The sequence below is a fragment of the Glandiceps talaboti genome, chromosome 7 (assembly GCF_964340395.1).
Source record: "Glandiceps talaboti chromosome 7, keGlaTala1.1, whole genome shotgun sequence".
Classification (NCBI taxonomy): domain Eukaryota; kingdom Metazoa; phylum Hemichordata; class Enteropneusta; family Spengelidae; genus Glandiceps; species Glandiceps talaboti.
Window position 1 is genome coordinate 8,542,468 of NC_135555.1, and position 13,486 is coordinate 8,555,953.

A 13,486-nucleotide genomic window follows, 5' to 3' on the forward strand; every position below is an offset into this window, starting at 1 on the left:
ACTAGACACTGTACGTTACTGTACGGGTACTATTAGATACTGTATGGTACTGTACGGGTACTATTAGATACTGTACGTTACTGTACAGATGCTATTAGACACTATATGGTACTGTACAGGTACTATTAGATACTGTACATTACTGTACGGATACTATTACGGGTACTATTAGATACTGTACGTTACTGTACGGATAGTATTAGATACTGTACGTTACTGTATGGGTACTATTAGATACTGTACATTACTGTACGGGTACTATTACGGATACTATTAGATACTGCACCGTTACTGTACGGATACTATTAGATACTGTACGTTACTGTATGGATACTATTAGATACTGTACATTACTGTACGGATACTATTAGATACTGTACATTACTGTACGGATACTATTAGATACTGTACGGTACTGTACGGATACTATTAGATACTGTACGGTACTGTATGGATACTATTAGATACTGTACGTTACTGTACGGATACTATTAGATACTGTACGTTACTGTACGGATACTATTAGATACTGTACGGTACTGTACGGATACTATTAGATACTATACATTACTGTACGGATACTATTAGATACTGTACGGTACTGTATGGATACTATTAGATACTGTACGGTACTGTATGGATACTATTAGATACTGTACGGTACTGTACGGATACTATTAGATACTATACATTACTGTACGGATACTATTAGATACTGTACGTTACTGTATGGATACTATTAGATACTGTACGGTACTGTACGGATACTATTAGATACTGTACGGTACTGTACGGATACTAATAGATACTGTACGTTACTGTACGGATACTATTAGATACTGTACGTTACTGTACGGATACTATTAGATACTGTACGTTACTGTACGGATACTATTAGATACTGTACGGATACTATTAGATACTGTACATTACTGTACGGATACTATTAGATACTGTACATTACTGTATGGATACTATTAGATACTGCACCGTTACTGTACAGATACTATTAGATACTGTACATTACTGTACGGATACTATTAGATACTGTATGGTACTGTACGGGTACTATTAGATACTGTACATTACTGTACGGATACTATTAGATACTGTACGTTACTGTACGGATACTAATAGATACTGTACGTTACTGTACGGATACTATTAGATACTGTACGTTACTGTACGGATACTATTAGATACTGTACGTTACTGTACGGATACTATTAGATACTGTACGGATACTATTAGATACTGTACATTACTGTACGGATACTATTAGATACTGTACATTACTGTATGGATACTATTAGATACTGCACCGTTACTGTACAGATACTATTAGATACTGTACATTACTGTACGGATACTATTAGATACTGTATGGTACTGTACGGGTACTATTAGATACTGTACATTACTGTACGGATACTATTAGATACTGTACGTTACTGTACGGATACTATTAGATACTGTACGTTACTGTACGGATACTATTAGATACTGTACATTACTGTACGGATACTATTAGTTACTGTACGTTACTGTACGGATACTATTAGATACTGTACGTTACTGTACGGATACTATTAGATACTGTACGGATACTATTAGATACTGTACGTTACTGTATGGATACTATTAGATACTGTACGGTACTGTATGGATACTATTAGATACTGTATGGTACTGTACGGATACTATTAGATACTGTACGGTACTGTACGGATACTAATAGATACTGTACGTTACTGTACGGATACTATTAGATACTGTACGGTACTGTACGGATACTAATAGATACTGTACGTTACTGTACGGATACTATTAGATACTGTACATTACTGTACAGATACTATTAGATATTGTACGTTACTGTACGGATACTATTAGATACTGTACGGTACTGTACGGGTACTATTAGATACTGTGCGGTACTGTACGGGTACTATAATTAGATACTGCACCGTTACTGTACAGATACTATTAGATACTGTACATTACTGTACGGATACTATTAGATACTGTACGTTACTGTACGGATACTATTAGATACTGTACGTTACTGTACGGATACTATTAGATACTGTACGGATACTATTAGATACTGTACATTACTGTACGGATACTATTAGATACTGTACATTACTGTATGGATACTATTAGATACTGCACCGTTACTGTACAGATACTATTAGATACTGTACATTACTGTACGGATACTATTAGATACTGTATGGTACTGTACGGGTACTATTAGATACTGTACATTACTGTACGGATACTATTAGATACTGTACGTTACTGTACGGATACTATTAGATACTGTACGTTACTGTACGGATACTATTAGATACTGTACGTTACTGTACGGATACTATTAGTTACTGTACGTTACTGTACGGATACTATTAGATACTGTACGTTACTGTACGGATACTATTATATACTGTACGTTACTGTACGGATACTATTAGATACTGTACGTTACTGTACGGATACTAATAGATACTGTACGTTACTGTACGGATACTAATAGATACTGTACGTTACTGTATGGATACTATTAGATACTGTACGTTACTGTATGGATACTAATAGATACTGTACGTTACTGTACGGATACTATTAGATACTGCACGGTACTGTACGGATACTATTAGATACTGTACGTTACTGTACGGATACTATTAGATACTGTACGTTACTGTATGGATACTAATAGATACTGTACGTTACTGTACGAATACTATTAGATACTGTATGGTACTGTATGGATACTATTAGATACTGTACGGATACTATTAGATACTATACGTTACTGTACGGATACTATTAGATACTGTACGTTACTGTATGGATACTATTAGATACTGCACGTTACTGTATGGATACTAATAGATACTGTACGTTACTGTACGAATACTATTAGATACTGTATGGTACTGTACAGATACTATTAGATACTGTACGTTACTGTACGAATACTATTAGATACTGTATGGTACTGTATGGATACTATTAGATACTGTACGTTACTGTATGGATACTATTAGATACTGTACGTTACTGTATGGATACTAATAGATACTGTACGTTACTGTACGAATACTATTAGATACTGTATGGTACTGTATGGATACTATTAGATACTGTACGGATACTATTAGATACTATACGTTACTGTACGGATACTATTAGATACTGTACGTTACTGTATGGATACTATTAGATACTGTACATTACTGTATGGATACTATTAGATACTGCACGTTACTGTATGGATACTAATAGATACTGTACGTTACTGTACGAATACTATTAGATACTGTATGGTACTGTACAGATACTATTAGATACTGTACGTTACTGTACGAATACTATTAGATACTGTATGGTACTGTATGGATACTATTAGATACTGTACGTTACTGTATGAATACTAATAGATACTGTATGTTACTGTATGGATACTAATAGATACTGTACGTTACTGTACGAATACTATTAGATACTGTATGGTACTGTATGGATACTATTAGATACTGTACGGATACTATTAGATACTATACGTTACTGTACGGATACTATTAGATACTGTACGTTACTGTATGGATACTATTAGATACTGTACGTTACTGTACGAATACTATTAGATACTGTACGTTACTGTATGGATACTAATAGATACTGTACGTTACTGTACGGATACTATTAGATACTGTACGTTACTGTACGGATACTATTAGATACTGTACGTTACTGTACGGATACTATTAGATACTGTACATTACTGTACGGATACTATTAGATACTGTACGGTACTATCCTACCAATACCTTACTGTACTTATTTCATACAGTATCTATATTTGTACTGTATTGTATCAGTATCTGTATAGGTTGGAATATAGTGTGTAACATTTGATACAAGATTTCCCTGTTATTTACAATACTGTGTTACAATATAAAGTATACATATGAACAATGCAGAATGTTCATTCTATTGACATGTTAATAATTGAATATGTTCAGTGTATTGATATATCGGGGTTTATGCTAGTTTTGTATCTTTTGGGGATTGCCTTTTGCTGCACAATAATTTTCTGTGTCATTGATTACTAAAAGGGGCATATGTTGGGTTTCTTCTCCACTGTCTATGGTTTAACTTTATACCTTATGTGGGGGGGGGGGGGGGTGGCTACCGTTTGCTAAATATTTGATTCATGCATTGTCTGTGTTAGTGATTGAAAGGGGATATGTTGGGTTTATACCTTTGGGGGTGAATTTTGCTACATAATACAAAGTACACTTAGTATTCTGGTTTAATATTTAAAGTATATTAAATAACTATCACTTGTAAATACTCATCTCAGTCTGTGAGAACAGGGAAACTAATTCTTTCCTGTATGATTGCTATTTATCCTTTCCAAATGAAGTAAGATTTCCATTCATTCAAAGAAAGAAAGAAAGAAAGACAAAAATAGTAAGATTGTTATATTTCTGAGTTGCTGCAATAAATGGATCACCACCAGCTCACTGTTACCACTTTTTGATCGTTTTTTTTTTTATTATTATTATTATAACTTTATTGCAGGATACACTCCCATACACTATAAAACACAAGATTTACATAGTACACAAGACAAACCTTAAAAAAAAGCACTGTATTACTGTACTGTTTTGGATAGACCACAACTTAGTATTGTGTTTTAAGGTACACCACTACTTATCAATAATACAGTAGCAGTCAGTAACTTTTCAAATAAAACATTGACCCACTACAGTACACAAACCAAAAACATTGATGCGTGAAATGAAAAAGGGACAACCTTGACAGAGTTACAGTATTGTTTATTTGTTTGTCCATCCAGTCACCAAGAAATTTTTCTTTTCACCGGAAGGTGGTGGAAAAGTTGTGTTTCAGTGGCCGTGTGATTCGGAAATATGGCAACATTGTGTATGTATCATGCCAACTGGTGAAAGGCAACAGAAATTTGTATCGTAAATTTGAAAATTATGATATTCTACTAATAGAAACTTAGTAAATATGTCAACCATCTATGATGTATTGGGTAACGCTTACAAGCTGTAATGTTACCAAGGCAGAGAGGGACAATGCTCTCTGCAATATAAAAAGGCCATCTCCAGAATGATTTCCTCTTCGCAATGTCTTTAAAAAGCCCATCTCCCGGAATGGAGTGCTCTCCGCAATGTTAAAAATTCCATCTCCGAAATGTTTTGCTCTTCACAATGTTAAAAGTCCATCTGTGGAATGTCCTTATCAGATGTTCAGTATATCCTGCCAATAAGGATTGGATTACATCATTTTCTGTCAAAATACATGTATATTCATGAATACTACATAAAGTCATTATGTGTGTTTGCATGAATAATGGCAAAGATATGGCAAGTCCACATGCATATAAACTTTCTCAAATTTGCTTTGTCCCCTGTTACTGCAGTTCCCAAGCTTTAATAGCAAAAACACATGACTGGTAGGTATTATCTTTTAAACTGTATATGAATTAATTCACCTCAGTCATAATGATACCTTGATAGTTTGATGTAAACTGTTATGTAAAGTGGCCATAGAACTGTTTTTATCAAATCATGGAATGTAATACAACTGTCTATAGTTCAGCATGCTGTGCCAAGTGTTATTAATCCAATTCATTTGTTTATTAACCCTGTTTGTAAGAAGGTCTGCTCATCAATGCTTGCCTGTCGTTGATTGTAAGTATAGTTCGTGGTGGGGGTTCAACTTATGTCTGGAACATGTTTGCCCGTTTCATTCATAATTCATAACATATTATCTACGTATTTTCTTTTAACATTTCATTGTAGAATTTCTCTAGCTCTGTGACACATCAAAGGAACGACATCCATATTTGACAATTTAATAGAATACTGCAAAGTACTAGTATTGCTATTGTTACAGCTACAGAGAACATACAAATGTATCTCTATATCTCTTCTACCTAGTACAGCTCATACTAAAAAGGCCCATGATTCTATCCCATGTTCTTCCATTTGTGTTATCCTATCAGGGGAGCCATACGATTTAGATTGGGTAATTTTTTCATTTAGGATCAACATTATCGATCTACAGCTCTGTGAGGTAATTAATTTTCCCACCCAAATGTAATTCTAATCTGACGTGCCTTTACAGGTAATTGACATAATTTATGTATATGCTAATAATCAATAGAATAAAAGCTTGAGAAGCGGGAATTCACAAATATAGATCAATTAATTGCTTTAATTCTTGAAGCAGACAAAGGAATATCTGTGAGACATCAACAAGGAACTTGGAAATCCTACTTAACAGTACATTCCAGTATATGGAAGCAACTGAAAAGAAGACTCAGTTGGTAAGTATCTATCTTTTAAAGTGTATATAAATTAACTCACCCCAGTCATAATGATACTTTGATAGTTAGATGTGGTTTTTATTATGGTGCAATATAAAATAACAATCCCTCCTTCCCTCCATACTGAAATCATGTCAAAAAAGAATTCTCCATCTACACATCCCAAGAATCATTCCCAAATATTTCATGCCAATCTGATATTTTTTAGTTTAAGTTATTTTACCAAAAATAATATTTTTTGTGCAAAATCACACGTGAAAATGGAATGATGATTATTAATTCAACAATTTTCCACCCAACTTGCCCTAACTAAAATTCATACCTAATACAAGGTTATTGGTATGATGTGTTTTTTGAGGGTGTTCACATCTCATACTATAGCAACAATGGATGAGGAAACAACCTGTTGATCACTCTCCATATGCAGTGCCTCCTTGCAGTCATTTCTTCCCTTCACTCACCTCTGCAATAGGTACTTTTCTGGTTCAAAATTTGCCCCACATGTGTTTCCATTATTTTCAAGTGCAAATAAAATAGATCATTCATGAAATGCGTAGATATTACAGTTTGATACAAAGAACTACTCTGTACCAAATGACATGACATTGATGACTAGCAAATAGGGAAATACTGTAAACATAATATTGACATATTTTCACTGCTAAAAATATTGCGATTATAGTCTTCAAAGAAAATGTTTTCCCAATTAATACTAACGGTAAATCTTGTGTACTGTGTTTATGTACAAAAACGTATTGTAGTCACTGATTACTTTGACCTGTTTTCCAGCAATGTATTAAGCAAAAATAAGTCAATAGCAAACATTCTCGGGGTGTACTAAGTAATGACTATAAAATGCCAATGTCAAATTTGTGAAGAGACTTGATTGTTTCTGTATCACAATATAGTCAGAGTTTATGTTTAAAGCGACATCAGACAAAATGTCTGACACATGTATGTAAAATATAAAATAAAATTGAATCTACAGATGGGTACACACCATCACATTTGCAATTTAGCAAACAATGTAGGAATGCAAGAGCCTCATTATGTATGCATTGTTGACCAATCAGTGCACTGTCTCAAGTAATATTTTGACCAATCACTGTACAACTATTCCGCAATGACCTGATTGGAAAATAGCATACTAGCATGCTGATATCTTTAATATAGTGATATCAGGTTCATGTTATTGAGTCATTCGTATATAGTCCATAGCCTATTGCAGAGGTTAGTGGAGGGTAGAAATGACAACAAGGCCTTGCAGTAGCACTGTATATAGAGAGTACCTGTTGATGCTAAAATTCCAGAAGTAATCAGTGGATGTATTCATTCATACACAGACACATACTCCCATACTAGATCACTATGGAACCTTTGTGTAGATGTGTCAACAAGAGTTTTCACCTTTAATTACATTTTTCAATTTTACAAAAATAGCGCCAATGGCAATGCAGCACAACTGAAGAAACTTTTAAAGTCGTTTGTTTCTAAATTTTCCTATAGTTCAGTCAGATAACACACTTTTTGCAAATCTCGTGCATGAAGCCCATAGTAATAATGTCAGCCATAAATTTGATAACACATTTCCACTTAATGTTACTCCTATCAAGGAAATTAAGACATGGTTGCACAATGAATATTCATGACTCCTAAGTGCTTATTCCCTTCAGTGTGAAACATCTCATGAATATTCATTGTGCAACCATGAATATATTATTCCTCTGACTCCCATGATGGAATGGTCCCAAGCAAGGATACCCTATAAAGGCACAAGATCAACTTGATGTTTCTCTGAAATCTCAGGTAATTGTAGGTCATGAAATGACTCTCCAGAACCCATAGTTTATGAAAATGCCTTATTTCCCGGAGGGGCATTGCAAGATTTGCAATAGGTATATTGTTATCCACACTTAAATTTTACCATCCTATCCAACAGAATTTATCTCACAGTAAATATGTTGGATATATTTCTCTGAGATTGCACACATTTAGTTTGGCTATATTCATTTTCACTAGAAGATGACAATGCATCATAAACATGTGTGGAAATCCTGGTAAACATAAGAGAACTTCTTTGTGGTAAATCTTCTTTGTATTTTTAAAGTGTTTGTTTTGTTGTATCTATGATCATCCAGTTGTCAAATCCTAGAATCCCATTTGTTAATGAATGGTCTGAACCATGTAGTTGTACTGTTTACACACCGCCATCAAGTCAGTGTATAAAAGTACTATTCAAGACTCAGATGAAATTGCTCAAACAATACCCAAAGAAAGTTTGGTGTATTTTTCAATCAACAAAAATGAACAGAAAATAAAAAAAAAGTTACAGCTTGCAAAGTGTTAAAGAAATGATACAATATAACAAACTAAATGTGTTGTACATGAGTATGTTCAGAAAGTCGAAGACCTGAACACTTACTACCAAACCAAAATGACTAGAGAGTTTCAATTAGATCGCACATTATTTTTTGAATAACACAAACAAAAATTTTTGTGTTTGAATCTTCCTGTTTTATCCGACAGTGATTTGTGTTCATGGTGAGATAAAATTTACCATTTTATATGCTTGTGCGCTATCAGTGTTTGTAATTTGTGAACAAAAAACCTTGTGTGGCATATGAAAAATATCATGCAGCCTATTATTGAAACTCTACTTACTGTACCCTAAAAGCATGGAGTACTATAACAAGCAGCTGCTGATAGACTGAAACATGAAGTATTGGTTCAAATCACTGGCCACATCCTGGTTGAAAATCTTTTGTTTGAATTTTGTTTTTGATTGTCAAGATGATGAGAACAGCCTGTTTCCATGACGATATCCTCTCTACCAGGGTGGTATTTGTTTGTACACAACAAAAGCTTTATCGAAACTGATGAAAGTTGGCACTCATTCTCACGTGATGTTATGAAGACACCACAATAGGTCCAACTAAATCTCTCTTGATTGATTGTTCCTTTGATGTCAAAAGTACTACAGTGTATATCTTAAAGTTAGAAAACAGCAAAATATTGCAAAGACATAAACAAGAAGTTGGCTGGCATAAAAAAACCTGTTGATATATTGTACAAACTCAGTCTTTGGCTATATTCACTATGATTCCTAATGACAACAAAGGAGTTATTAACAAACAAACAAACAAACAAACAAACAAACAAAAAGTTACTATGTCTCAGCTGTTTTTAATACTAGAGCAGAAATATTTCCCTAACTAGTATATTTATCATTTTAAGTGATAAAGCATCTATTACCCATATATACAGAATAAAAAGTTATGAAAACTTTGAAATATCTTTAGAAAAAGGCACTCGGGGGAAAATAAAGAAACATTATACAGCTTTTAGCATGTTAGTTGAATTACAAGATTGCAAAAGTAGAAAATAAATACATAGCATAAATGCAAAAGGTACATGAACAACATGAAATACAAAACCAAGAACAGACTATGTTGTCTAGTTGCAAAATAAAAAGCAAAAGATACAAAGTGAAAGACAGATTAGGTTTTAAAAACAATATCGTAATAAAAAGTTGAAGCATGTAAACTTATTTAGTCTTACTTATCAAAACCAAGCAAACTATGTGTACTATCGAATTGACCTTTTGTTCCAAACACAAACTTAAAAATTGTACCTGAAATTTTCGACCACACACATGACTTAATAGACATGTGAGCCTAACAAGGGGTCATAGGTGTTTGTATCATCACCCTTCATCTCAGTCTGTTGGATGTAGATGATGTCCTTCACTTTCCCATTCAAAGTGTCAAATTTCAGTGTCTAAGATTTTATCTTTGTCAATCTGTTGACAATGTCAGGTTTGTGCTCATAACAAAAGTTCAATTCCATACTACAGTTTACCAACTACATGTACTCTATACTGTTAAGAAATCCACTTATCATATATTGTAATAATACAGTGTAGTGATATGTGCATATGGAATAATAATCATAATATTCAGCTCACCCAAGAATGCCACTCTAGTGTATATACTTACTACTACGCGAGTTAGGGCTCTAGGTCCATGCAAGTCTGTTCACTATCACAACACAGTAACTATGCCATGCCCACGTATACACTTACTACTACGCGAGTTAGGGCTCTAGGTCCATGCAAGTCTGTTCACTATCACAACACACTGCAATCATCAACTTCGATTTGTTTATGAACCTTAGATAATAAGACTAGATGTGTATCATAAAACAAACATTGAATTTCTCACTCCCTTCAAGTTAAGAATGTAATTTTTTTTTAGAAATGTATGTTCTGTGGGTTTGTGGAAGTATACTACATGTGGGGGTCATATAGCCATCCAGTATCCAATTTAAATAGTGATTTTGAATTATTAAAACAAAATGGCACCACTCTTTATGTACAAATTTACAACTGGTACCAAAAAAATGGGATTTCTCTTAAGTCTTCGGGAAGATTGGACTAAAATATCAAAAACTCAAATAATACTACGTTACCAAAGTTGATCATGTTATGAGCATTAAACTGTACCAATACATAAATCATATCACTTCATAACTTACTAGTTCTATTCACACCATAATTACTCATAAATTTGGACATGTTATGTCTATACCTTGTATATTTGTAGTCAATGAAGAATGATACCCTAACATCCAATGAGGAAATCTTTAGCACACGCAATGAATACACATTATAACTGATAACAGCCTAGTATATGATTGTATCCGGATGACAGTGCTGACTCAGAGATGTTCGTGGGATAAATATATGTGTTATACTAGCTAACAACCTAATCTTGCACCAAAACTCTATGTATGCATACTAATTCTTAGTTTTTGGAAAGCAACAGACAGAGCTTGCAATTACTTGATATCAGACAAGCTGTATTGTAATAAATATTACAATATATGTTGATGATGGCCACTTTGCACATAAAATTATATTATATAAAAAGTGTGGGCATTTGTAAAACATGCAAATATTCATAAAATACACAACTCAAACTATGGAGTGGAGTGGAATGCAATACACTGCGGATCCTTACTAACATTTGATCTTTACTTTAAGAAATTCAAGTAACTAAACACAACATCCGATGGTTAAAATGAAGATTGGATGAAACCCTGGACACTTGGGTAACCGACACAATATACTGGCTTTTCTGGTAAATATAGTCAAGTCTCTGGACTAAATCTAAATCCTACATAGTGTAATAACTGAACCACATCTCCTAGTTAACTCTGTATTGTAGACAGTATAACTTCACCACTAGTGTCTAAGAGACATGATCATGTGACACATTTGTAGGCTTCCTTGGTTTATGTTAAACTCTGGATCATTATGGTGGCATCACTTTATTATAACTAACACTATCTTGGTATGTAATAGTTTCACATTTGACATAGACTGTCGACAGTCGTTCATGCCTTTTTTGCTACGTTTCATCTAAATCAAAGTCATTGCCTCGCTCTGTAGCACTGAATACTAATGCGTACTGATAGGAACTGCAATTGCCGAAGGCACGAACTGTGAGTGCTCGTGCTTTCAGCACGCGGTTATAGTATTGCTCTGGATCGGAGTGAGGCAACGACTTTAGTTTTAGATAAAACATAGCAAAAGGCACAAACGACTATTGACAGTCTACTTTTGACATGACTGTATGAAAAATACTAGACTATACGATACGTCATGTCACTGCCCTCACCAACCAATGTGCGAGGGCGCCCCATCACAGCATACCTTACAGACTGGATAAATACCAGGTAAAGAGAATCATGGTACTGTCATTGGTGGATACTTGTGCAATATTTTATGATATGCAAGTGTTACACAGATAAAATATGTAATTAGTTATTTATACGCAGTGATTTCAATTCCCTCAAATAGTCATTATTTATAGAATTTGACATTACTTAATATAAAACATGATTTACTAGTTGGCTGAACCATTAATGCCCAGCGGGTAAACACTCGCAAATTATTGCTGGTGATAACAAAAAGTTATTACAGAGTTGAAAATTTAACAAATTATAAATAAAATCAGAAACTAGTAAATTAGGAATATAAATTAAAATAACTGGGTCAATGTCTAGATCAAGTTAAACCATAGACCCTCCACCAACATTGCAACAGTTGGTGGAAGGTCTATGATTAAACATTGGTTTTATTGTCAGGTCAAAGTTCAAGTCTTATGGTCTAGGTCAAAGGTCAACACTTTACTGTTTCAATGTATGACAGAAGATCTTCTCCAACCATACAATTGCATCTTCTGCATCATCAGCTCGTAGTTTGTAAGTCCTGTCTTCTGTTTCTAGCACAATAATTCTTCGGTCTTCATCTAAACCAGCTGGACATCCTTTTAGATAGATGGATCCCAAGTTCTTATCATTTCTCTTCTTAAAATAGTGTAAATGTCCGGTCTGTGAGAGTTCAAAGTATCGTTTGTCCCATTTAGGAGAAAAGTGTTTACCACTACTTAGTTTGTCTAAGTAGCCTTCATGAGTAGGTCTACCTGTCAGTGATGGTGACAATCGCTCTTTTGGTACAACCTGTCAAAGGTACAAGAAAAAAAATATCCAATTCTCATCTCATGCACAAAAAACAGTTAAATGATCCAATTCAGAGAAAATCGTAAAAAGTCTATTCTCTGCACTATTAACAATTCAACAATCTGCCTGTCAGTGATGGTGACATTTCTTTGGGTACAGTCTATCCAAAAAAAACAGTAAAAAAACATTCATTTCTCTGATATTTCATTTCTATCATTACAAAGTGTGTGTCTGTGTCTGTATATGTACATAATTATATATATACACACACGTGACATACTTTGTAATGACCAGCCTTTCATATTATATGTGTGTGTGTGTGTGTCTTCAGTATTTTCATATCTGTGTACGTGATAATCTCTTTTTGGATGTTAAAACAGAATTCTACAGATACAGATCATAAAAAATATTTCATACTTTAAGCCCTTTATGTTCACATTACCTTCTCAGATGCCAGAATTATTGTATGACACCAAATTTTTATCTTTTTTATCTTTTTTTTCAGGAAATATTCATGTTGATGTTCAAATAAATGGGAATATCCCAAGACCTAGGGTATCATACTGTGTGTGTGGCTGCATTCTAAGTATT

The 13,486-nt window shown here is 33.9% G+C and overlaps 1 protein-coding gene across 1 annotated transcript in view; it reads right to left on the minus strand.

The window, feature by feature from the left end:
- Positions 1-7,782: 7,782 nt before the first annotated feature.
- LOC144437552 (uncharacterized) overlaps positions 7,783-13,486 on the minus strand; it is a 31,517-nt gene continuing 25,813 nt past the window's right edge. The window contains exon 23 of the mRNA XM_078126509.1: positions 7,783-12,895. Within this exon, the coding sequence (XP_077982635.1) occupies positions 12,563-12,895 (333 nt within the window). The 3' untranslated portion in view covers positions 7,783-12,562. The remainder of the gene's footprint in view (positions 12,896-13,486) is intronic.